At 39.5% G+C, this 25,975-nt stretch overlaps 2 protein-coding genes across 2 annotated transcripts; one reads left to right on the forward strand and one right to left on the reverse strand.

Annotated features, from left to right (window-relative positions):
• Positions 1-1,586: 1,586 nt before the first annotated feature.
• Positions 1,587-2,723, reverse strand: LOC108372274 (RNA-directed DNA polymerase from mobile element jockey-like). The gene has a single exon (XM_017627922.1). It carries the CDS (start codon positions 2,721-2,723, stop codon positions 1,587-1,589), a length of 1,137 nt encoding a protein of 378 aa, XP_017483411.1.
• Positions 2,724-23,201: 20,478 nt separating this feature from the next.
• On the forward strand, positions 23,202-25,577 carry LOC108372275 (uncharacterized). The gene is made up of 2 exons (XM_017627924.1): positions 23,202-23,993; positions 24,867-25,577. Exons 1-2 carry the CDS (start codon positions 23,736-23,738, stop codon positions 24,915-24,917), a joined length of 309 nt encoding a protein of 102 aa, XP_017483413.1. The 5' UTR covers positions 23,202-23,735; the 3' UTR covers positions 24,918-25,577.
• The last annotated feature ends 398 nt before the right edge of the window (positions 25,578-25,975 follow it).

Consider the following 25,975-nt stretch of genomic DNA (forward strand, 5'->3'; position numbering starts at 1 on the left):
ACTACTGTGTACATCCAGTTCACAATGGGCGGCTTCAAGCCCCACTTTTTTCCTATTACTGATTTACAGGCATACAGGGCAGTTATAGCCTTCTTGCAACGCTCTTCAACATTGCGCCGCCAAGTTAGCTTTCTGTCCAATACAACGCCCAGGTATCTAACTTCCTCCGAGAGGGCCAGCGTAACACGGTTCAAGGAAGGAAGTTGCATCTGGACCGTTTTAATTTTCTTTGTGAAAAGAACCATGACTGTTTTCCCTGGATTAACGCCAAGGCCAGATTCCTTGGACCAGGTTTCCACAACGCGTAAGGCGCCTTGGACCAGATTCCTTGGATCAGGTTTCCACAACGCGTAATACCATGTCCCCACCAAAAAGTTAACCATCTCAAATCGAACTTAACCACATCACTAACTATTGCTGTCCACACTGCGGTTTGAGGTTTATAAAACAGTACAAATGTAAAGAACAGTGTTCGGCCCAAAAATCGATTCAGGACTAAATTACTGCAAAAATCGGAGCAAAAACAAATTTTCCGTACTAGATTGAATTTTTTATTTTTGTTTCTGACATTAACTGTTTGACTAAAATATTTTCTACTCATGCAAAATAAGAACGCGAGGCAATATAAGGATAATATATTACATATTTAGGTAATTTTTAGCATTTTAAATATAGTAGAACGTATTAACACTTAATTTTTTAAAAAGCAAACCTTTTCTACTTTATATAAATTTCATTCCTCATATATTTTTTAACAACTTAAGTAAAGTTCTGCATCCGCCAATTTGTGCATCCATACATCAAAGAATAACGATGTTACTTTATTGACGCATTGCTATGAAAGAGTTACTTTTTAACAGTGAGATTTGGCTAACTTTCAATTTTTTAACTGAAACCGGTGGTGAACACTCAAAAAACGCCACCAATAGGGGCATAGCATGAATGAAAAAAACGGAATAGATTTGAAGTCAAGCGGAGTAGAGGAGTAGATTTCAATTTTTTTTTTAAATCGGAGTAAATCTAATTGATTTTAGTCGAGTCCAAACACTAGTACCCACAGATGGCGGGCAAACACTGGGTTGTATCAGACTTTCGACGTGGTTTCGAGTTGGTTAGCTTTTAACCATCTCAGTGAAATGGTTAAGTGCTGTCATTTTTATATGGCGAAATTACGCTAAATCAAGTGGGTTATCGGGATAACCAACTCTATAGCCATAACTACGTGGTTAGCTTCGGTGGGGACATGGTATAAGGCGCCCTGGACCAGGTCATATAGAACTTGGGGGTGCTTACCTACCGCCGTCAGCGCCAGATCATCAGCGTAGGCAACTACCTGACAGCCTGTGCTCTGCAGCTGCGACTGCAGAGTATTCACCGTAAGATTCCACAGGAGTGGGGAGAGGACACCGCCTTGCGGGGTGCCGCGGTTTGTTAGGGCGCGGANTCAGACTTTCGACGTGGTTTCGAGTTGGTTAGCTTTTAACCATCTCAGTGAAATGGTTAAGTGCTGTCATTTTTATATGGCGAAATTACGCTAAATCAAGTGGGTTATCGGGATAACCAACTCTATAGCCATAACTACGTGGTTAGCTTCGGTGAACAGCTTCTGGGAGAACATTATTGAATGCACCCTCGATATCAAGGAATACGCCTAATGCATATTCCTTAAGCGCTATTGCCTTTTCAATGGTGCTGACAATACTATGCAAAGCTGTATCTACAGACCTGCTTTTCCAATAGGCATGCTGACAGCTAGATAATTTACTTAATTCAATTTCTTGTCGGATCTTCACGTCCAGTAGTCTTTCCAGAACCTTCAGGAAGAAAGATGTAAGGCTAATCGGTCGAAAGTCACTTGGCTTCACGTGGGATGGTCTACCGCCGTTGGGAATGAACACAACCTTCGCCAGTGTCCATCGCATCGGACAAGGAGTATCAGACGTTGCTTGAAGTTCGGCAGGGAAGATGCCGTCCATGCCTGGAGAATTGTAGGGCTGGAAGGACCTTATGGCCCAATCTACCTTTTCTACATTAATAAAATCTATGTATTCTAAGGAGCGTCCAGAAATAGTGCGAGCAACGCCAGGCTCCTCAGTACACCCTGGAAAGTGGGCGTTCATCAGAACCTCAAGCATCTCCTCTTGGGATGATGTCCAGTCGCCATTCGCCTTCTGAATAAACATTGGGTTCGTCGGATTTTTGGCAAGCACTTTTCGCAAGCGATTACCCTCCGATTGTTCTTCTATGCTATCACAATAATCCTTCCAGGAGTCCCTTTGGGCTTTCCTGGTGGCATTCTTAAATTTCTTCAAGGCTGCTTTGTAAGCAGACCAAGAACCATTACACTTTGCAGTGTTGAAGAGCTTCCTGCTTTCCTTCCTCNCCTCAAGCATCTCCTCTTGGGATGATGTCCAGTCGCCATTCGCCTTCTGAATAAACATTGGGTTCGTCGGATTTTTGGCAAGCACTTTTCGCAAGCGATTACCCTCCGATTGTTCTTCTATGCTATCACAATAATCCTTCCAGGAGTCCCTTTGGGCTTTCCTGGTGGCATTCTTAAATTTCTTCAAGGCTGCTTTGTAAGCAGACCAAGAACCATTACACTTTGCAGCGTTGAAGAGCTTCCTGCTTTCCTTCCTCAAAGAGGCAATTTCTTTGGTCCACCAGTGTGGCTTCCTCTTTCCTCTCGGAAGTACAATTGGACAGGACGCAGTTAAGGCCATATTACAGGCATTGGTGATGCAATCTACGGCTTCTTCAATTTGTTCCGATGAGCTTAACTCACCGAGAGAAGCATGGTTTGCGAACAGAGGCTCCGCTTCATCAGATGGTAACAGTAAGCCGAGCCTACTGAGAGAAGCGTCATTGAGCAGAGACTCCGATAGTACCCTCCTAAACACAGTCAAGTCGGTACGTCTCTTGTTTCTATACAGAACCGGAGCCAGAGATTCCGAAGAGAGTNCTACGGCTTCTTCAATTTGTTCCGATGAGCTTAACTCACCGAGAGAAGCATGGTTTGCGAACAGAGGCTCCGCTTCATCAGATGGTAACAGTAAGCCGAGCCTACTGAGAGAAGCGTCATTGAGCAGAGACTCCGATAGTACCCTCCTAAACACAGTCAAGTCGGTACGTCTCTTGTTTCTATACAGAACCGGAGCCAGAGATTCCGAAGAGAGTTTTCGAATGATAGGTACATATGATCAGAGAATGAATGGTCGTTTAGTACATGCCATTCCTTAATACTCTCCAAGAAAAAGTTAGACGTTAAGGTAATATCTAGTACCTCCTCCCTGTTTGAGGTAACAAAGGTGGGTCAACTACCAATATTACAAATAGCTACATCATAAGATAGTATGAAGTCAGGTAGTAACTCACCTCTTGGGTTGATGGTGGTAGAACCCCATAACGAGTGGTGCGCGTTTGCATCGGCTCCTACCACGACGTGAAACTTCCTTAAATTGGCCTCTTTCACCACGTCCAGTAACCTAGCAGGGGGGCAGTCCTGGCGATCGTGAGCCATATAGGTTGAGGCCAGCCAGAGTTTGGTGGATGTGCCCTCCACAATGATGCTCACCGTGTTTTCATCGCTAAAATGAGTGAGTAAATTATAAGAAATAGTTTTCTTGATTAATATACATACTCTGATCTTACCTGCCACTGGGGCCGACACAATGTGGTAAGCATCAGAGTTAAGTCCGCAGACCCTGTTTTTTACAACCTAGGGCTCTTGGACAAAAATTAGCTCCTCCCCTTTGTCACCAAGGAGCAGGAGCAGAGCTGCGGAGGCTGCTTTGGAGTGGTGAAGGTTAATTTGTAGGACCTTCATCCACAGCCTTTGAGGGGTTGTCGCCACCATGGCTCCTGGCGCGGTCCCTTTGGACCTTTCTACCAGAGTATCATTGGCGTCCTCGTCTCCGATGCCAGGAACAGGTTCTCGAAATCCCTCGTCCATTGGCCAAAATCAGACCCGTCTCCAGAAGCGGATTGCGTATCGCTTTCCGATTCTCATGCCGAGTCTTATTCCTCCGTCAGACGAGTGACCACGGGACCCTCCTGGACTTCTTGGCTGGAGGCAGGACCGCTCGAGGCGTTTTCTGCCCTACTCGAAATAAGGCCTTTTTCAGGTGGCAGATTATCGGGTTCACTCGCGGTGCTTCCCAGTTCAGGAATTTTACCCTCATTCCCTTTCTGGGGTTTGAGAGTGATGGAGTAGAAGCTGTAGCTGATGACTCCATTACAGTCAGCGAGGATCGGAAGAGATTCGTCGGTTATTACCAGGGTAATATAACGCTGCTGTTCCCTAACCTCACTGATCTTCACTACTCTCCAATCAAGGGCTGGTAGTGTATCGTTGGAGATCTGGATAATCTCCAGAATCCCCTGCGGACTAGCGGGTTCCTCCGGGACCCATGCCCTGGCTCGCGGCCTACAAGGGATTTCATCCTTATGCACTGCCACTAGGTCAGCGCCGGGCCACAGTTCCCCAAGCGAATATATGGCCTCCTTATAGAGCCGAGCCGACCTTTCGTCGGCGCACGCTACCAATTTAATACGGCCTTGGTATGGGCCTGCGTCGCGAATGACAGGAGCAGGGCCAGGATTCCTTTGGAGAATATCCTTATATACCCGGCAGAGACCTACAAGGACAGTCCTCCAATTCTCGGCCGTCAGGTTTCCCTCCGGGTTCCCCCTGTCCATTACAGCCAGAACCAAATGGTCTTTTGCCACATCATTAAATGCCCGAGGCACCCGTGAAGGGTTTGGCGGGCTCTTCTTGTTAGAGGTTTTAGGCCTCTTCGATGGGCCGTCGGCATCATCTGCCGATAGCTGCCTTTTGGGGGCCAGTTCCCTGGAAGCTGAGGGAGTGGGTTCAGGGTTATTTAAGACACCCTTCCCCTGACTCCGTTCCCGGCTTTCAGAGAGAATGCCCATTGCCCTCTCAAGCACATCCCTCATATTCTCGGGAACCGGATTGTCCCCGAATTTCTTCAGCAGCATGGAAGCGGCTCTCCTGAGCCGCTTCGCTCGCACTGCTTGGCGTACCCACTTAATTGTCCCTGAACTACTGGGACGAGGGTACTGCTTCTCCAACTGTGACCCCACAGGGGGGCTTGTGGTTGGCATTCCTATTGCCCATGCAGGGCTCCCAGGTGCCAGTAACGCCCCCAACCGGAGCTGCTATAGAGCTTCCCTAAAGGGGTGTGCTCATTGCCCCTCTTGATGAGGACGCCTGGCACGAGAGGTTCATCGGCCGTGTAGGCTCTGTTGGCATCCCAGACGCCAGTCGCTCGCTACCGCCCGAGGGTTTGCAGCTACCAACCCTGGGCTCAATGTACGATTTAAGTGACCGTGAAGGCCTCTTCGAGACCGATCCAGCGGCTACCGAGGATATCTCTTGACTATTTATAACACCGTGTCCGTCGGCGGCATTTTTACCGTGCAGGGACCCGGGGCCTCATTATTCGTATTCATACTCATCTGGTTATTTTGTCACCTACTGAGCCGAAACCGTTCGGCGACCGTGTATAAAGGTAAGGGGAAAGAACGGTCGGCCACAGCAGAGCCCCATGCTACAGTAAGTCCACCGTTACTCCCGGAGGCGGACAGGTATCCGGGAGGCGCCGTTAAAATACAGTCGGAAGACTGCAAACCATCCAATAGGCACGGTGACGCATGACATCCTAGATTAGGGGGGCGTTTTATACCTACCGCCGGGTACCCCCTATAAATAGCCTAAGTATGCCCCCCAGCCCCCATTGGTCGAGCCAAGAAGAGACAGGAGAGTTTATACCTCGGCCTTAGCTAGGCACCGCCTACTTCCACCACTGCGGCGTAGCAGCGGTGCAAGCAGCGATGCCCATTGCCCAGTCGGCACCCGCTTGGAGGATATATCTAAGAGGTGTCCATTTTAGCCAAATGTTTGTTTAAGAAGTTTTACAACATGATAAAATAGTTATAATTTTGCTTAAACANCGATCGCACAAGCTACGGTATCCATTTTAACAAAATATTAGTTTAAGAAGTTTTACAGCATGATAATTTTGCTCAAACGCTTTGTTTACTTCACAACAGCTGATTTCGAATGGCCGAAAATTTACATTTGAGTTTGGCAGCACTTTTTTCGAGTTCACATGGATTCAGTGATAGCAATTCTTTCGTATTCGACATACGATGGATTCAGGGATAGGGCTGATAGCTAAAGGCGATATTTGAATAATGATTTCTTGGAAAAATTTTATTTTTTATAGTTCATTTATTTTTGAAGAATCCTGTTGAAGCGTAGTTCATCAGTTTGGGAATTTTTGATAACATATTCCTAGAATGACATAAAAAATGATGTTGCCGATTTCTCACTGCGGCAATAAATCGGCGAGTCGGGTTCTCAAAAATAGTCATTTGCTTGTAAAAATCGTCTACGTATCAAGCAAATTAATAAATAGAATCAGGAAGCTCTTTTTGTTTTTTTTTTTGCAATCTATTCTAACTTCTGTATGCAATGCGTAAAAAATAAATAGTTTAACTTTTTTACGAATTTTTAAAACTCGCATTACTCTTCACAAAAATTGTTTTAATTGCAATAAAATCACATTTTCATCTTCTTTTTTTTCAAACTTCAACTTAACTTTGTGCATTAAAAACTGTTCATACTTACAAGTTTTGCTAAACAACTTACAGCCGCACTCAGAAACATTCATTAAAATAGCTCTAACGGGCACTTAACTAATGATCGTTAATTATGTTAATTAATGTTTCCTCTCAGAGTTAAAAGATAAGGCCTCATGAAATTTAAGTATGGGCCAAGTTGCGGTCCTTCTTTTTGTGGCATCACTCACTTTTTTCGTCGAGTTTGAAATCAAATATAAAAATAAGTATTTATATCATTTTGCGCACACTACGTAAACAGTCACAATGGCCTAGTGAGTAGAGCACTGGCGTACCATCGAGAGATCCGAGTTCGAGCCCTACTGCAGAAAATTATCCTTTCCTTTCCTTTTCCTTTTTTTATTAATTATTTTATTTTTTTGTTAAATTTTTGGAAACTTTTATTTCATTTTGTTTTTTATTTTTTTGATAAAATTTTTTGTAGATTCTATTATTTTTAAAAGGGAACTAATTTGTTTTTTATTTAATTTAGTTTTTAGAAACTGCAAACAGACAAAGAAAACAACTAACAGGCCAATTCTTGCATCTGCCTTTCATCTCACCACAGTCTTTCGAAAGACAAAAGGGTAATTCCATTGTGACTAGTGGGACATTTTACTCCAGAATGTGAGTAATTGTGAATTTTAACTATGCCGTCGGAACTTATACAATAGCGAAAGATATTTTTTAACATAGTACGATAACTAATGTATTAAATTGTTTTAACAAAAGTACCAAGCGATTTCTAAGTTTTATGTAACTATCATTTGAATGAATGTGACTGGTGGGACACTAAAAATAAAACAATTTTACCCTTGTGAACTCAAAGATGGATTTTAGCCAAAACACTTAATTTTCACGAACGCTGTATTTGTGTTGTAAAATATAAATTATACGCTTTTGTTTGCAATAAAAATGAGGTTTATATATTCTTCATAGAAATATTAAAAAATATTTAAAGTTGTGACTGGTGGGACATCTCCATGTGACTGGTGTAAAGTAATTATGCATGAAACAAAAGTTTCCATAGACAAAAATTACGGCTTCTTTTAATTTTTTTTTAATATTTTATAACAGGTTAATAAAATGTACTAATTTAAAAGAGGTTACTACTGAAATAGAGATAATTAAATTTATGTCGTTTTCCTCAATGTCGTTCTTTCAATGGAATTACCCAAAAGTCTCTATTAAGGCAAGAATCTTGAAAGCTCTTTTCAGTATTTCGAATGACGAATTGAAAGATCAATTAAGGGGGAGGTCTAAGCGTTATTCTATATATCTTTTAGCAATATATTTTCCAAAAACTAAACGAAAAAAATTAATACAAAAAACTGAAAATTAATTTAAGAAAAGCAAAAAATTAATTAAACAAGTTTCTAAATATTGAATGAAATTAAAAGATATTTATTTTTAAATCAAATAACTTGAAAATTTAAAGAAAAAAATTAACNGACGAATTGAAAGATCAATTAAGGGGGAGGTCTAAGCGTTATTCTATATACCTTTTAGCAATATATTTTCCAAAAACTAAACGAAAAAAATTAATACAAAAAACTGAAAATTTATTTAAGAAAAGCAAAAAATTAATTAAACAAGTTTCTAAATATTGAATGAAACTAAAAGATATTTATTTTTAAATCAAATAACTTGAAAATTTAAAGAAAAAAATTAATGCAAAAAAGAAAAAAGTTAGCGCTCACAACTATTTAGGGCTATTCCGTCCTAAGGGGTGGCCCGATCCAAAAACAATTCCACACACTTGTAGTCAAGGGTCTACGCATTATTTTAACACTCCCTTTTGTAAATTTTGGTCACTAATTTATTTACAAATTGGGTTTGAAATATGCCCTTTTTTGTAAAATTCGGAAATTAGCGTACATTCATCACTCCTATTCTCCTTAAAGCAGCCACTTCACCAATACATTTTTGTATTCCCCTTCACTTTAAACTTTACTCGATTAGTTATAACTTGCTTTACGACTTTAATATTAACCAATTAATCTTCTTCTTCTTCTTCTTCTTTGGCGGTGTAACCGCCTAAGCGATTGTGGCCGAGTTCAGCAAAGCACGCCAGTCGTTTATCCTCTGCGCCAACTGACGCCAATTGGAAAGGCCAAGTGAAGCCAAGTCCTTCTCCACCTGATCTTTCCATCGCAGTGGGGCCTCCCTTTTCCTCTGCTACCACCAGCGGGTTCCGAGTTGAAAACTTTCAGAGCTGGAGCGTCGGTGTCCATTCGAACGACATNTACAGCTCATCGTTCCATCGTCTGCGGTACTCGCCGTCGCCAACGCGTAAAGGACCGTAAATCTTCCGCAAAATCTTTCTCTCAAACACCCCAAGAGCCGCCTCATCGGATGTTGTCATTGTCCATGCTTCTGCGCCATATACCAGCACGGGCATGATGTGTGACTTATAGAGCGTGGTTTGCGTACGCCGAGAGAGGACTTAACTCGTGAATTGCCTACTCAGTCCAAAGTAGCACTTGTTGGCAAGAGTGATTCTACGTTGGATTTCAATGCTGACATTATTATCGGTGTTAATGCTGGTTCCCAAGTAAAACGAAATTCTCTACTTTCTCGAAATTGTGACTGCCAACAGTGACGTGGGTGCGAAGGCGCGAATGTGCTGACTGTTTGTTTGATGACAGGAGATACTTCATCTTGTCCTCGTTTACCACCAGACCCATTCGCTTTGCTTCCCTATCCAACTTGGAAAAGGCAGAACAGACTTCGCGATTTTTGTTACCGATGATGTCGATGTCATCGGCATAAGCCAGCAATTGCACGCTCTTGTAGTAAATTGTTCCTGAGCGGTTCAGTTCTGCTGCTCTTATTATCTTCTCCAATATCAGATTAAAGAAGTCACATGAAAGGGAGTCGCCCTGTCGGAAACCCCGTTTTTTCGCGAACGCCTCGGAGAGGTCTTTTCCAATTCTGACGGAGCTGGTGGTATTGCTCAACGTCATTTTACACGGCCTATGAGTTTTGAGGGGATGTCAAATTCAGACATAGCGGCGTATAGGCAACTCCTTTTAGTGCTGACAAAAGCGGCTTTATAGTCGACAAATAGGTGGTGAGTGTCGATCCTTTGCTCGCGGGTCTTTTCCAAGATTTGGCGTGTTGTGAATACGGTGGGCTTCAGTCTTTCACACAAAACGNAAAGTGTTCTCTCCATAATTTAAGTACGCTCTGGACATCAGTTACTAGGTTGCCATTATTGTTCTTACAGGAGTGCGCCCTGGTCTTTAAACCTTCCGTAAGTCGCCTAACTCTCGGACGTTTCGTCGTGGAGACTGAATTTTCCGACGGTGGTTCCAAAGTTCCCTTCCTTGCCCACCCTGGCATTGAAGTCGCCAAGCACGATTTTGATATCATGACGGGGGCAGCGCTCGTACGTGCGCTCCAAGCGCTCATAGAAGAGATCCTTGGATACCTCATCCTTCTCTTCCGTCGGGGCATGGGCGCAGATAAGCGAGATGTTGAAGAATCTTGCTTTGATGCGGATTGTGGCTAGACGACAGTACTCGGCGACGGAGTCTCTCTTTGGTTGCATATGCAAATTAAATGGCGGAGTTCAGCTGTCAAACTTCAAAATAAATTGCATAAGGAAATTTTTGCACATACAGCAGTACATAGCATGAATTTAGGCGCCCGGCGTTAGCAAAAGAAGATAGGATATAACCCAGTAAGCATTAAAATATACAAAGGTGTTCTCTGCAAAAGGTGTTCAGCTCCTTTTCTTCGCAAACCAGAAAGGAGAATTCTACTGCCTAAGGGTTATAATCCCTAAGTGCGGCCGAAGGCCGCCTACGCAGAAAGGTGTTCTCTGCAACAGGTGTTCAGCCCCCTTCTTTGGAAACACAGAAAGGAGAATTCTACTACCTGAGGGTTATAATCCGTAAGTGCGGCTGAAGGCCGCCTACGCAGAAATGAATTCTACGCAAAACTACATTTATTAAAAAGAAAATTTTTTTTTGTAAAAACTTGTTTTTTATATTTTTAATTAACTTTTTTATTCTTTATTCAAAATCACCCGATATCTAATTTGGCATAATTTCTTTTATTAAAAAATCCCACTGTTTCTGTTAGTTGGGTCATATTCCACTTCAAACTGCTCAGTTTGCCTAAGAAAATTCCGTTTCCCCTTTTTTAAAACAGTTCCCTAGGGGCCTGTGGGAGGAGCCCAAGGGGGGTGTGCCTTTTTAGAAAGGGGGGACTGTCCCCTTTCTAGTGGGGGGCTCCCGCAGGTTTTATTTCCTTTTGAAATGGGGCTTTATTCCCGAAAACAGGGAAAGGCTCTTGTTTACATTTTAGAATGCATCCAAAACCCCCGTGTTTTATTCCAATACTAAATTAAACCTAATTTGATGATTACATTAAATTAAATATTTGTTTCCCTTTAGAAATTCAAATTAATTATGCCTTTTTCCGGTGGACCTTATTTCCATTTCGAAAGTGAAATAGCCCGCGGGCCTTATTTCACTGCGCCAATATGTGCTAGTACAAAACGTCACAGCGCAAAAATTACGAATTTGACCGCCAAAAATTACACAAATAGTTATGAAACAAAGAAGAGGACTACTTATCGATAACTGCTAGAGCTGGCATACTATCGATAGTACCGCCACTCGATAGTTTTCGAAACGATAGTTGAATGGATAGTACTATCGTCGTGAAAGACATTTAATTGAAATGCTCAATTGTTTGAAAATTAATAATTAATAAATTTATAAATCACTTTGTAAATTGAAGAGATTATATAAATTATTTTTAAATTTGAGTATATCAAAAATAACTTCTTATAATAATAAAATAAACTTATTAATTTATGCGTCAGAATTTATTATACTTATATTTATATACGCACACTTGGATAGCGATAGGCAAAATCTGAATTTATTTTTTATATGGAGAAATTAAATTCGGATTTTGTTTGCCCCTTTTGAAGTACAAAGAAGTGAAACTGGCTATAATACTACATTTCTAATACTACAAAACACAAAAGATATCTGTTTAAATTGACAACTCATACTTATAAAAGTTCAACTGAGATCAAATACGGAGGCGCATATCAAAATCTGAGCAAGGGAAATTATTAGCATTTTACCATATAAGGAAACGAATATAGTACTGGTCAAAATAATAGCACCACAACATTTTTAGCAGTTTTAACTTTCTTTTTTTTGTTTAGTGTCTACTAATTTTTTATAGAAGTTGTAGAAGACATAAAAAACTAAAAACTCATTAAAATTCCAAGCTTTTTAATTCGAATTTCGATACAAATTTTGTGTAAGCAGTTTTTTAGTTTATTAAATTTTTCTATAACTCGGTGTAAGCTTATAGTTGCTAAAAACTTCAATGACTTACATTTTCTTTGCCGACTGTGTTGTGAATCTTCTTGCATAAAAAAAATTAATGTAATGTAAAACCGGCATCGCTGACTTTCAAAAACTATCGATAGTGGCAACAGTTTTCAACTATCGATACTATCGATAGTATCCCAGCTCTAATAACTGCTATTAGTGCTGCCACATGATATAATTTCGATACGACAATTATGTATTCGAAACAATGGTAAACTCTCAACAAGTGTTTACACTGCAATTTTTAGATGTCTGTGTAACTAACTTCAAAGTTGAGAACCAGCAGAATTTCCACATAAAGAAAAATCGTCATTGGGTCACAAAAATCGTCAAATCGTCATGGCAGTAAAAATCTTCAAAATGACGACCAAATCGGCAACCTCGCAACACTGGTCTGGATATATGTACATACTACATAAAGGCCGTTCGCACCAGTTCGATTTTGACGTCAACTTTTTCGTTCGCAGGGTTGCACGTAAAAAAGGTTGAAGGTTAAATGTTGGCTGGCGACCAACTTTGTTGAAAGCGATTAGTTGAAATGCAAAAAGACGTAACAACATCGTAAACGAAATGGGAAAAGTCGTGACTAATATATATATTTTTTTCATAAACTGATGGGAGTTGTAATTCGAAGAAACCCATGAATGAANAACATCGTAAACGAAATGGGAAAAGTCGTGACTAATATATATATTTTTTTTCATAAACTGATGGGAGTTGTAATTCGAAGAAACCCATGAATGAAAGTGAATTTTGAATTTTTTTTAGTTATGACTTTGTGCATTTCAGCGATGATATTTGTTACGCCTTTTTGAATTTCAGGTGACGATACATACATATATACACACATTCATACCCTGCAAAAAATTGTGAAACTAATCTCTAAAGAGAGTATTCCGAGGTTACTCTCAATCGGGTACAATTGGGCATTAATTAGTCGCAACTAGTCTCATACGGTTACTATTGAAGATCAATTAGTCTCGACTCATTCTTTACGGGTATAATTGGAGATAAATTAGTCCCCGACTCATCTCTAACGGGTACGCACTTAGTCAATGAAATTTCATGTGCGGCGTTGGCACTTAGAGAGAGTATTCGCTTAACAATCCCGCGCACCCTGGTTCAAATAGCGGCTGGCGCAAATTTTTATTTTAATTTTTTTAAAGTGACTAGTCGCTTTTTGTACCTGTTCGGGTATAAAGGGGAACAATTAGTCTCTTCATGGGACATGCTCGAACAACCGCGAACAGTTCATTCCATATTAAGAGATCAAAAATGGTATTAGTCGCATGTTCCTTTGCGATTGCTCCCGGAGTCACCCCGGATTAGTCGCATTTTTTGCAGGGTACATACTTATGTACATATTTATTCATTATAGAGTTAGCAGGTTAACCTTCGAAAATTGCTGGGGTAAATATTACTTCAATCTAATTTTACTCATAACCATTAGCGGTAATCATCTAAACCGATAACTTTATCAAGCAGATAGTCTTATAAGTTTACGTTACAGGAACGACCCATACCCTCTTTTAGTTTACACTTGCGACAATAGTCGAGGTTTCTTTGGTTATCGAGCTCAGCATCACTAACTTTATACTACTAGCACGAGGATAAAGAAATTATCGAAACTAACTCACTAAATGGGAAAAAATTCTATATAAATAAATATACACATAAATAAAGGCGATTTATTTGAAGTTAAAAGAAACAATGGCAGAATGTCATTTGTTNACCTTCGAAAATTGCTGGGGTAAATATTACTTCAATCTAATTTTACTCATAACCATTAGTGGTAATCATCTAAACCGATAACTTTATCAAGCAGATAGTCTTATAAGTTTACGTTACAGGAACGACCCATACCCTCTTTTAGTTTACACTTGCGACAATAGTCGAGGTTTCTTTGGTTATCGAGCTCAGCATCACTAACTTTATACTACTAGCACGAGGATAAAGAAATTATCGAAACTAACTCACTAAATGGGAAAAAATTCTATATAAATAAATATACACATAAATAAAGGCGATTTATTTGAAGTTAAAAGAAACAATGGCAGAATGTCCGTTTGTGTATGAATTCATTTGTCACGGCTACCAAACTGTGCGGCCAAATTATCAGTGAAATAAAACCAACAGAACGGATAACAAATTGAACCAGATCTATTTCAGGATCATGTTGTTGTTGAATTTGCGTGTAAAATTTATATATGGATCCTGATTATTACCCAAGAAAACATAGCTAGAGGCGCGACAGAGTTGCATTGGCTTCAGTTTATCAAGTTTATTCAGTGAAATCGCTTGAGAAATGTTTCAGAAATGTGTTAACGAGTTTCCATACAAATTTTGACAGTTCATTTATAAGGTTTACACAATTATAAGTTTATACGGTTTACAATGCATTTATAAGGTTTGATGATTACCCTTATTGATTGTGTAAGCCAATTTATCAATTTAACCGGTAAACTTCGAGTTTAATAGATAACCTACTGTTCCGCAAGTGGGTCTAAGTGTATAATAACTTTCAGTCTTTATATAAAATTTTTTACTTTTAAGAACGTATTATACACTGTTTTATAGCGTATCAAATCTGGTTAGCTAAGGGCCGTTTTCTAATGTAAGCGGTAAAGTTGCTTTTACTAACAGGACAGATAAATTATTACTCGCTTTAAATCGCGTTATAAGCATTTTCGTTTTCTCAACTCACCGGTAAAAATAAATTTGTTATTCCGAAATTATGACAACGCCAAAGTAAAAATTCCCTACATTGGTCATAAAACTGCAATGTCGGCAATGCCACACATCCTACAGTTTCATAAGTAAAAAGGCTATCAGCTGATTTCCAAAAAATGCCTACAGCTGAGATCACCTGTTTTTTTGGCATGTGCTCTTATCTTTTACAATTTCTTTGATTTCTATTACAATTTTTTTTATTTGTATTACAATTTATTCAAAATACACTAACACCAAAGAACGTAGATAACAAGAATGGACAACTCGTTATACTTGTAGCGAAAGTGCGCAACAGGGGCGTGCCTTCTCTTTTGCCCTAGCGCGTTTTTTGATTGGATGAAAAGAGTAGGCACGCCCCTGTTGCGCACTTTCGCCATAATTATAACGAGTTGTCCCTTCTTGTTATCTGCGTTCTTTGCTAACACACTGAACCAAAGACACCAATCTTCTTCTTCATATTTGGCGCTGTAAGCGCCTAAGCGACTTTGGCCGAGTTCAACAAAGCACGCCAGTCGTTTTCTGTGCCAACTAGCGCCGATTGGAAATGCCAAGTGAAGCCAAGTCCTCCTCCACCTGATCTTTCCATCTCAGTGGGGGCCTTCCTCTTCCTCTGCTACCACCAGCGGGTTCCGAGTTGAATACTTTTAGAGCTGCAGCGTCGGTGTCCATTCGAACGACATGACTAAGCCAGCAGAGCCGCTGTATTTTAATTCGCTGCACTATGTCCATGTCGTTGTAAAGCTCATACAGCTCATCGTTCCATCGTCTGCGGTACTCGCCGTCGCCAACGCGTAAGGCCCGTAAATCTTCCGCAAAACCTTTCTCTCGAATACTCCAAAAGCCGCCTGATCAGATGTTGTCATTGTCCATGCTTCAGTGCCATATACAGGACGGGCGGGCTTCATGAGTGACTTATAGAGTATGGTTTTCGTACGTCGAGAGAGGGCTTTACTCCTGAATCGCCTACACAGTCCAAAGTAGCACTTGTTGGCAAGAGTGATTCTGCGTTGGATTTCCATGCTGACATTATAATCGATATTAGAACTGTCAACAGTGCCGTGGGTGTCAAGGCGCGAATGTGCTGACTGTTTGTTTGTTGACAGGAGATACTTCGTCTTGTCCTCGTTTATCACCAGACCTATTCGCTTTGCTTCCTTATCCAACTTGGAAAAGCCAGAACAGACTTCGCGCTTTTTGTTACCGATGATATCGACGCCATCGGCATAAGCCAGCAATTTCACGCTCTTGTAGTAAATTATTCCTGAGCGGTTCAGTTCTGCAGCTCTTATTATCTTCTCCAACATAAGATTAAAGAAGTCACATGAAAGAGGTTCGCCCTATCTGAACCCCCGCTAGTGGTATTGCTCAACGTCATTTTACACAGCCGTATGAGTTTTGAGGGGATGCCAAATTCAGGCATAGCGGCATATAGGCAACTCCTTTTAGTGCTGTCGAAAGCGGCTTTAAAGTCGACAAATAGGTGGTGAGTGCCGATTCTTTTCTTGCGGGTCTTTTCCAAGATTTGGCGTATTGTGAATACCTGGTCTATGGTGGATTTTCCAGAGCGAAAGCCACACTTCTAAGGCCTAATCAGTCTTGAAACCTTCCGTAAGTCGCCTAACTCTCTGGTAAAATTTTCGCACATTCTTCCTGTCGGCCTGCATTTCAAGCTCTCCGCACTCACGCATTTCGGCCTCTCTCTTCTTATTGAGGCAAATACGTCTCGCTTCCCTCTTCAGATCCTTAAAGCGATCCCACATAGCGCGCGTTGCTCCCGATCGCAGCGTAGCCCTGTAGGCGGCGTCCTTTTTCTCTGCAGCTTCCTGACACTCCTCATGGTATCAGTATTTCTTTCGGGCTCGCTAAAATCCGACTACTTCGGCGGCGCTACATAATGAGCGGGAAATGTGGTTCCACTGGTCGCATATATCGACTTTTTGAAGAGTGCGCTCTGAGAGCAGGTGCGAGAGTTGAGTAGCGAATGCATTGGCTGTCTATTGTGATTGCAGCTTTTCGACGGTAAGACTTCCTTGCATATTTGGGCGCACATTGTTTGCTGCACAGAGGCGGGTCCGTATATTGACTGCAACAAGATAGTGGTCCAAGTCGATAGTGTACGTACGTCTAAAACGCTTGAAGCATGCCTTCCGTCTATCACAACATGATCGATTTGGTTTCTCGTTTTTCGATCCGGAGACAGCCACGTAGCTTGATGAATCTTTTTATGCTTGAACCTAGTGCTGCATACTACCATGTTTCGGGCCCCGGCGAAATCGATCAGCCTCAGTCCTTTGTCGAACGTTTCGTCGTGGAGCCTAAATTTTCGAACGGTGGTTCCAAAGATTCCTTCCTTGCCCACCCTTACATTGAAGTCGCCAAGCATGATTTTGATATCGTGGCGGGGACAGCGCTCGTACGTGCGCTCCAAGATACCTCATCCTTCTTTTTCGTCGGGGCATGGGCGCAGATGAGCGAGAGGTTGAAGAATCTCGCTTTGATTCGGATTATGGCTAGACGCTCGTCCACTGGGGTGAACGACAGTACTCGGCGACGGAGTCTCTCTCCCACCACAAATCCAACACCGAATTTGCGCTCCTTTACATGGCAACTGTAGTATACGTCGCAAGGCCTCAGGCATTGCTTGCCTCGCCCCGTCCCGTCTTAGATGGCGGTGATGTCAGCTTTTGTTCTTACGAGGAAATCAACGAGCCGGGCAGAGGCACCTTCCTCATTAAGGGTCCGGACATTCCAGGTGCCGTGGCTTCTTCACTGGAAGGGGTTTTTACGTGGCGGGTCCAAAATCTAGCGCACAACCCATTGCTGGGACGGGGGTGGTTTCACAACCAAATACACGTTTATATAGCGAGACAGACACCCGCTTGCAGCCGCACCTACTTGTGAACAGACGCTGCAGACTTCACTGAGCCCTTAAACCGAATAAGTCGGAGTGGCCCCACCGAAGCTCCCTCTCTTTCTGCCGTGACCCAAGGCTCCACTCGGATTGATTACCGCATCTCGCACATGGGTTGCTCACGTTGCCCAGAGCGCGCGAACGAGGACGCAAGAGACGGGATTGAGTATAGCCGTGCAACTGTAACTGCGTACACAGCCCTACGACTATACCCCATTGCACTCCAAAGACACCAATACACTAACCAAAAACACACCTACAGCCTGCCAGAAAAAACGGTAAAAAGAAGAGTTACGATACTTATGGAATTGTAAGATGATGCCACATAAGCAAAGAAACAAAGCGAACTCATGTGAAGTGGTGTTACAGCAGCAGCTGATTTCAAGGCATGTTTGTCAAACAGATCAGTTTGTTGTACTTTTGCTTTGTTTTGATTGCCAATGTGCGTATAATTTGTTAGTGTAGTTTTTGTTTTCGGGCTGCTGCTACCACGTTGTATAAAATCGCCTTGCAAAGAAAGAGCAAAAGCAGCTGTTAGCAAAACCAAAACCTTGAATCATGAACCAAAATTTAAAGCTGGGTACATATTTTTAAAGGATACATCGAGTGAGCAACAATTTATCGAATCGAGAAATTAATGCGCCGGTGGGAAAACAAAAACTCGTATATCGAGACGATAAAGTGAAACGACCCTAAAAGTATATACAAAATTGTATACAATATTATGATACATATTTCTTTACATGCCACGGATTGCTTAGTAGTCTATAAACACAGTGCAATAGTAAAAATGCATAATAAATATTTCCATGTACGTTGTTAAAAAGCACAATGGGACCTGTGTAAGCAAGAAATTGGTGGAATTCAGTCGCTTTCCAATGGTATATTTCGTCCAAAGACCTGGGCTTTCTGGAAACTCCTTTGGAAAATTTTTTCTTAAATTTAAACGCCCTGAAGATATTTTCAAAATGTTATTCTTTGGAGTATTTTTTCCGTCTGGCTTTGTAGTATTCGAACAAGCATTTTTTAGTAAACCTAGACCATACTATCAAGAGGTGTTTGGGTTACCATATTAAAATCTATTTCTTCAAGTGGAGTTTTATCCCTTTTGCAGCTTTGACTGATGATCTGGATATTTTCTTGCAGTGAAGTCATGGTCGGAAATCAAACTACCACTAGCAATGTTGTACGTAAGTACATTGCCAAATTTTGTAGCAACTTGTGTGCAGCGAAAAACAAGATTGACGCCTTTCTCTTTAAAATTAAACCATTTTTCAGCAAAAGAACTTCTTTAATAAAATCTTCGAAGAAAATATTGACGTTGCTTGGTTTGGCATTTCCGACATAAATTCCCACGGGTTTCTCTTGAATGTTCACGATTTTTAAAAGAATTGGCCACAACTGAATGCGAGAACTTTTGTAAGAGGAATTCCGTCGATATTTGTGTCTACTATGATTTCGCCATAGTCTTTTAACACTTCTTCTATCTTCTTCAATTGGTTTTCCACTCCAATGTGGCAGTAAATTCCAGGAAATACGTTTCTGACAATCAGCCCAATTCTGAATATTCACGAGGATTTCATTTCTCGCGGATTTTACTTTTCTCGAGAATAAAATCCTCCTTTTCGAAACTGCCAGGAAGCAGCAATTTCCTCGAAAATTTGGGAGCAGGAAATTCGAACTTTGGAAGAGCGGTTCGACAGTTATTTTGACAGCTTAACTCCCGCCATTTAATTTGCGTGTTTTACACATAGAAGTGTGTTTCACACAAAAGAGTATTTCAGATTAAAGTTGTTAATAAATTAGTGCGCGGAAATTTCAAATCAGTGTTTTAAATTAAAGCTCAATCTTTTAACTACACGGGTAAGTTGAAAGATTTTAATATAGATCGCGCGTTTTCTTGTAATAACTCGAAATAGGTGGGCAAATAGGATAAGATTGCCCTTTGCTAAGACAGTTGCCACTGTGAATTTTGGAAGCCACATTATTAATAAACTAGTGCTCCGGAAATTTAAATATTAGTGCTAAATTAAAATTTAGTCTTTAATTACACATGTGAGTTGAAATATTTTGATTTCAATCGCGGGTTTTCATGTAATAAACCAAAATAACCTAGCTTCCGTTAGGCTCATTAAGATTTCTACCTGTTTCTTATTTGTTTTTTTTGGATCTAAATGAAAGGTTTAAACGTTTTATTACACCAAATTTCCTTTAATTTGTAATTAACTTACATTTTTGTAGCAGTTCCCTTTTAAAATACCAGTGAAAATTCTCCCAGAATCATGATTCAATAATACAAGGTTCGATAAACTGACAGTTGTCTCTCTCGAACCGCTCCCTTAGCAGTGGCACCGTGTTGCTTCTTTGCAAATTTACTTGGAAAAAATGTTGCTTTGCTGTGAAATAGAAGTATAAGCTTTTGTGCAATATGTTTATTTGTATATGCAAATGAAGCACATTTAACTGATGAAAACATAAACTCTTTTTAAATTGGATGTTTTCATAAAATCTCATAGTAGTTTTATTTTAATTTTGACTCTTTCTGCAGTTTTTATACGGCTAAATAGCACAAAAATTGCATAATTCACGTAGATATATTAACATTTCGTTCAATATTTCATTTGAAATGGCAGATTTCCTGCAAATACATTAGAATTTACTTTTACTTTTCTACTACCATTTTCGCAGCAATGGATTTCATTCCTCCCCATGCCCATCCTTAGTAAATGCAAACTTTTGTAAGGGAGCGTCAAACCGCGGCTGTCAATAATTATCTAACCTTGTATTATTGAATCATGTCCCAGAATAACGAAATCAATTCTCCTACTTTTTGACATACCTACAATACCTACTTTTTTCGCGAAATACATTTTCCCTTTTTCGAAGATCGTTTAGAATAGGAGAATAGGGCATGATAGCAGGAAAGAAAAATGAGGAAAAATTCCTAGGAAGTTTCTATTCAGAATAGGGCTGAATAATCTGCTCCCTTTTTCCCAACAAAGTTTCTGCTGAAAGTGGAACATCCAGGCCTTCGTCATGCAAAATTTTAAGCAGTTTTTACAAACATTCTCTAGAAGGAGCTGTTCCTGTGTACCACTTTTTTAATTTGTCCACTAATGCTAACTTTGGAGTCCCAAAATTATTTCCACACTCAGATAAATCTCCTTCATTTTCAAAAATTTCATTTGCAATTTCAGAAATATTAGCGTCCTTTTCATTATCACTTTTGGGCATTCGGCCTCTGTTTTTATATAATACGGATTGTTTTCTAATTTGTCTATTATATTTTCGTTTACTCATACTTACGTATATGTGTATGTGACTTATTAATTATTTACGTTCACCTTCACAAGAAGCACAGCTGTTGTGCTTGTTGACAAAGTGTAGACAATTTACACACAAAAACGCTACAGTAATTGCCTATGGCGAGTTCGTACTCCTGCAAAAAAGAAACCTTTGTCGACATTTGCACTAGTGCAATTGTCGCTGTAGACGTACATGGTGACTTAGCGTTGGCTGGCCCGGGCTTACAGCAGGGATTATACATTTCTTATCAATTTGCTTGTAGATTGCATATATGATGAAAAATGCCTTCTCATTATCTACTTGATTAGCTTTAACATTGAGTTCTACGCATTTTGATATCTTGAAGTTGTTATGGAAATATGTATATAAAAGCACATATGGGCATGTCTCAGGAACTTCTGATTTTGGTGATTATGCATAGTTTCGTAGGTATATGGTCAAAATTGCTATATCTGTTGGGTATTTTTCAAAAGAAAATATATTATAATAAGAGCTGCTGTAGTGTTTTATCAGATCTGAAAAAATACACACTCGCTGTAATCCCAAAACTAGCTAAAACACCAATGAGTCAAACTGATGATTGAGCATGGTTTTTTTTCTTTTGCACGATGTATTTGCTTTACCGCATATCTTAGGGCAGTGATATTTTTTCTAATAATTTTAAATCTCTAATATTATAAAATGTAGTATAGGAAGGTGTGCCATTCATAGATTATATTAAAAAATGTTAATAAAGTAGTTATTCTGGATTATTAAATTTTACTAAGATTTCCTGTTTTACAGTTTGATTTTTTAAAAATGGCGTTAAAGTAATATATTCTACATAACATACTCTTGAACTCTTGAAAATAATTCCAGAAGATCGAAGATCGAAAGTGAAATTCGTATATGAGCTATGGAAGCGTGTCCAACNATTAAAAAATGTTAATAAAGTAGTTATTCTGGATTATTAAATTTTACTAAGATTTCCTGTTTTACAGTTTGATTTTTTAAAAATGGCGTTAAAGTAATATATTCTACATAACATACTCTTGAAAATAATTCCAGAAGATCGAAGATCGAAAGTGAAATTCGTATATGAGCTATGCAAGCGTGTCCAAATTTTCGTAGAGTTTCGAATTTTCTGTTGAACAGAACTTTGCTTTCGTTGGTGTAGCGAAGTGTTAGAACATTGTGAAAAATGTATGATTTTGCATTTGTTTTCCACTTTTTGGCGGCTAGAAACTAGTTTTAAAATTTTTTTGTTAATTTCATGCAGTTTTAACGTAATGAATACTAAACATAAGCTCGAAAGTCTAGTTTTACTTATGAAAGAAAATCGCCAATACGCTGTTGGCACGATCTCTGAGAACAAAATCATAGAGTTGTTTAGTTTTAATATATTTTAAATAGATTTGGATCACAAAATTTCTTATATATATTGTATGTCAAAACATATTCGAAAGACTGCACTTAGTTTTCTAAGCTCTCATCCTCTGACGAATCGTTCAACCAGAACTCCGTTGTACTAATTAAAATTTTTTTTACCAAGTTTTTATAAACTCGCTTTCTTTTTTATTTCATTTTAATTTGCACAAATTTACATATGTCCATATGTATAACCACATTATTTAGTTTGCTCGATTTGTAAACAAAGCTTCTCCGCGGTGAAAAATATACTATTGTGAACAACCTAAACGAGCGAAATTCACAATAGCGCTATTCTTCATCGAATGAGCGCCATAATACCAAATGAAAATTCGTTTAAACAGCACTTTCGACCACAGTCGAAGATCGAATGCAACTCATAATAGGGGCCAGAGTTATAAGCACGGACGTGAACCGGTTTTGAACCGAACCGGTTTTGAACCGGAAAACCGCTCTTTTCTATTAATTAACTGAACCATTACGAAACCGAAATGTTTCACAAATGTTTGATCCGAACCGAAAACCGAACCACTTTCTATAAATATTGAAAGGTTCGTCTCAACCAATTTTCAATAGATAAATGTACTCACTTTTTTTTCTTTTTGGTAAACATGGTAATACCCATCATGTTGGTTTACCATGTGACAATATCAAATGTAAAGGCAACCCATCTCATACCCTTAACCTTGTGCGTTGTTGCACTTGACACTTGACACTTAAACTTGCGCGTAATTTTTTTGTTTTTCGAACCGTTGAACCGAACCGAAACCCCGGTTCAAAGACCAAAAAAACCGCTTTGGCGAACCAATCCAAAAGTGCAAAAAATGGTTCGACCCGCTGAACCGAACCAAACAAATTTTTCATCCGGTTCACGTCCCTGGTTATAAGTATTCGAAATTTAGTATCTGAATGGAAACTCAAGAGAAAAAAATAAATTTTTCAGCTGGCACACTTATTTATCGATAGGTGGATGGTGCTAAAAACGGATTGGTCCACACTCGTATAATGCGTTGACAAATCGGTAAGTGGACAAACAAAGTTTAACCTAGTTATCAAGGCGAACGTTTTCAAATTTTAATCAATTACACAGGACCACAAAGAAATCTATGAAAGGTTAATTAATCCAGACCTGGGGGTCAGTTCTCGTTCTGTGAAACGGTAAGTTATTTTTTTAATGTTTTGTTTTAATACCTACAAACAGACTTCATACTCGCACAAAATATAGTGCGATAAGGCAGGCAGCGCAGAGAAGTGGTATAAACGGTTTGAGCCGGGCCAAAGTACTGTCACCGCTGGAAGAGCGCATAATTAAGATTACAACTGTGCAGGCAGTCGATGGTGATGAAACGGGCGAAGTGGGCTTTGAAGCACTCGACATGGCAGAAGCTTCTCACAATCTCGCTGACATTGTGGAGGAGACATTCGAAGTTGTTGTGGCTGAATGCGAGTTAGATGGTACTGCAGCCGCAACCACATTGGAAGATGCAACTACGTGTCCAATGATGGGGGCGAGCACCTCAACTGCTGCAGCAATAAGAGGCAGCACAGCAGCAGCTCGTTCGAGAGGGCGAAAAAGAAAGGCGCAAGTAGAAAACCCTCAGTTAGAAAAATTGTTTAGGCTAGAGGAAATCAAGGTAAGAGAAATGGAGATCGCCAATAATTTAAAACGCGAACAGATCTAAGCGGTGAAGGAGCAGACAGAGGCAATAATAGTGGGCACGCAAATGAAAGAATGTATTGTAGAAAAACTACAACATTTAATTGAAATTTTGAGGCGGCCGTGAGAATGTTTTAATTTTAGAAACAGCCTTGTCCATAAGTATTAGACAATTTTTATTATACCTTTCTCTAATGCTTAAGAAAACTTGAAGTCCTTTTTATTCTTAGTATTTTTAGAGTTTAAGAAAATACGAAGTCGGTTTTACTTTTAATATTTAGAATTTAAGAAAACATGAAGTCGTTTTTACTTTTAAACTTTTTTAGAGTTAAGGAAAATATGGAGTCGATTCTATTTTTATTTTTTCTAGAGCCTATGAAAATATGTTTTTTTTTAGCNTTTTTAGAGTTAAGGAAAATATGGAGTCGATTCTATTTTTATTTTTTCTACAGCCTATGAAAATATGTTTTTTTTTTAGCTTTTTAAAAATATATGAATTTCCCTGTTTAATGAATTTATTTACAAAACTTACTTGTGATAAAAACTACATTTAAAAATACTTATCTTGGAAATATAGCAATCTATGTGTGTATTTTTATACTTCTTCTGGAGCCTAATATGAGATATCGAATATGAAAGAATTCGATTTATTTTTTATTTTTTAGTCTTTAAGAAAATATGATATGCAATGAATTTATGAACAAAACTTTTTGTGATAAAAACTGCCTTTAAAAAGAATTTAACATTTGAAATATAATATACATATGCATATTTATTAATATATGTAAATAAGTAAAAATACGAATGTAAAATAAAAAGTTGAATTATTTTCAATCACCACATTCTTCAGGTTCATCAGAGTCTTCCAAATAAATTTCATCGAATGGCACGAATCAAGTAGTTGTGTAAAACCAGGCAAGCGTTGATTATGAGGCCTGCTTTTGGTGGACTGTAGAAAAGGGCTCTTTCCTTCGACAGACAGCGAAATCTGCTTTTTAGTAAGCTAATGCATCTTTCTACATGTTGCAGATTAAGACTAATGAAACGACAGTTACTTTTGTATGTTCAAAAACGTGTCAAAATTTGTACGCACTTTTTAATTCTGTAAGCGCAACTCTGATTTTAATATTGAACGACGTTCTAGAGTTTTCGATAAACTGAAAACTTGCTCATTGTCATAGTAAAGCTGTTGTAAGAGGACGAATAAGTAAGACAAGAGGAAATAATGTAATTTAAAATGGTATTAAACTTAATATATTTTACAGATATTTAAACGATTTATGTAACTTTGATTTCGCAAATTTAAACTATTTGAATAAACGTCAGATGTTTTGATATATTCGCCTGTTTTCTTACACGGAGCGACAACATTTTTTAATATTTATTCCGAGAACCGCTGTTCCGCCATTTACGCTTTATGGAAAATTACAATTTACGAAGCCGCAAAACTTCAATGGATTCATCAAATTTACCGGGAGATAAAGGAGAGATGGACTCCCACAGCGATGATGAAGGCGACGTCACTGTAGTCGCACCTGGTGCGGAAATGAACGAGCTTCGGGAAATGGTAAGNTTTTTTAATATTTATTCCGAGAACCGCTGTTCCGCCATTTACGCTTTATGGAAAATTACAATTTACGAAGCCGCAAAACTTCAATGGATTCATCAAATTTACCGGGAGATAAAGGAGAGATGGACTCCCACAGCGATGATGAAGGCGACGTCACTGTAGTCGCACCTGGTGCGGAAATGAACGAGCTTCGGGAAATGGTAAGAATTTACAAGCAAGTTTCAAGAATTTGGAACAAAGTGTAAAGCAGCAGAAACCAATTGACGCCACTGTTGCCGGCGTACACCCCACTTCTGACGATGGTCATTCTGCTAGTGTTGTCTGTGCCGACACATATATCACACGCCCCCCTATTTACCCATTCACTATTCACTCCGCTGGCGTCACCG

The sequence above is a fragment of the Rhagoletis zephyria genome, unplaced genomic scaffold, assembly GCF_001687245.7.
Source record: "Rhagoletis zephyria isolate East Lansing unplaced genomic scaffold, Rhagoletis_zephyria_1.1 Rzeph_scaffold_05595, whole genome shotgun sequence".
In the NCBI taxonomy this organism is placed as follows: domain Eukaryota; kingdom Metazoa; phylum Arthropoda; class Insecta; order Diptera; family Tephritidae; genus Rhagoletis; species Rhagoletis zephyria.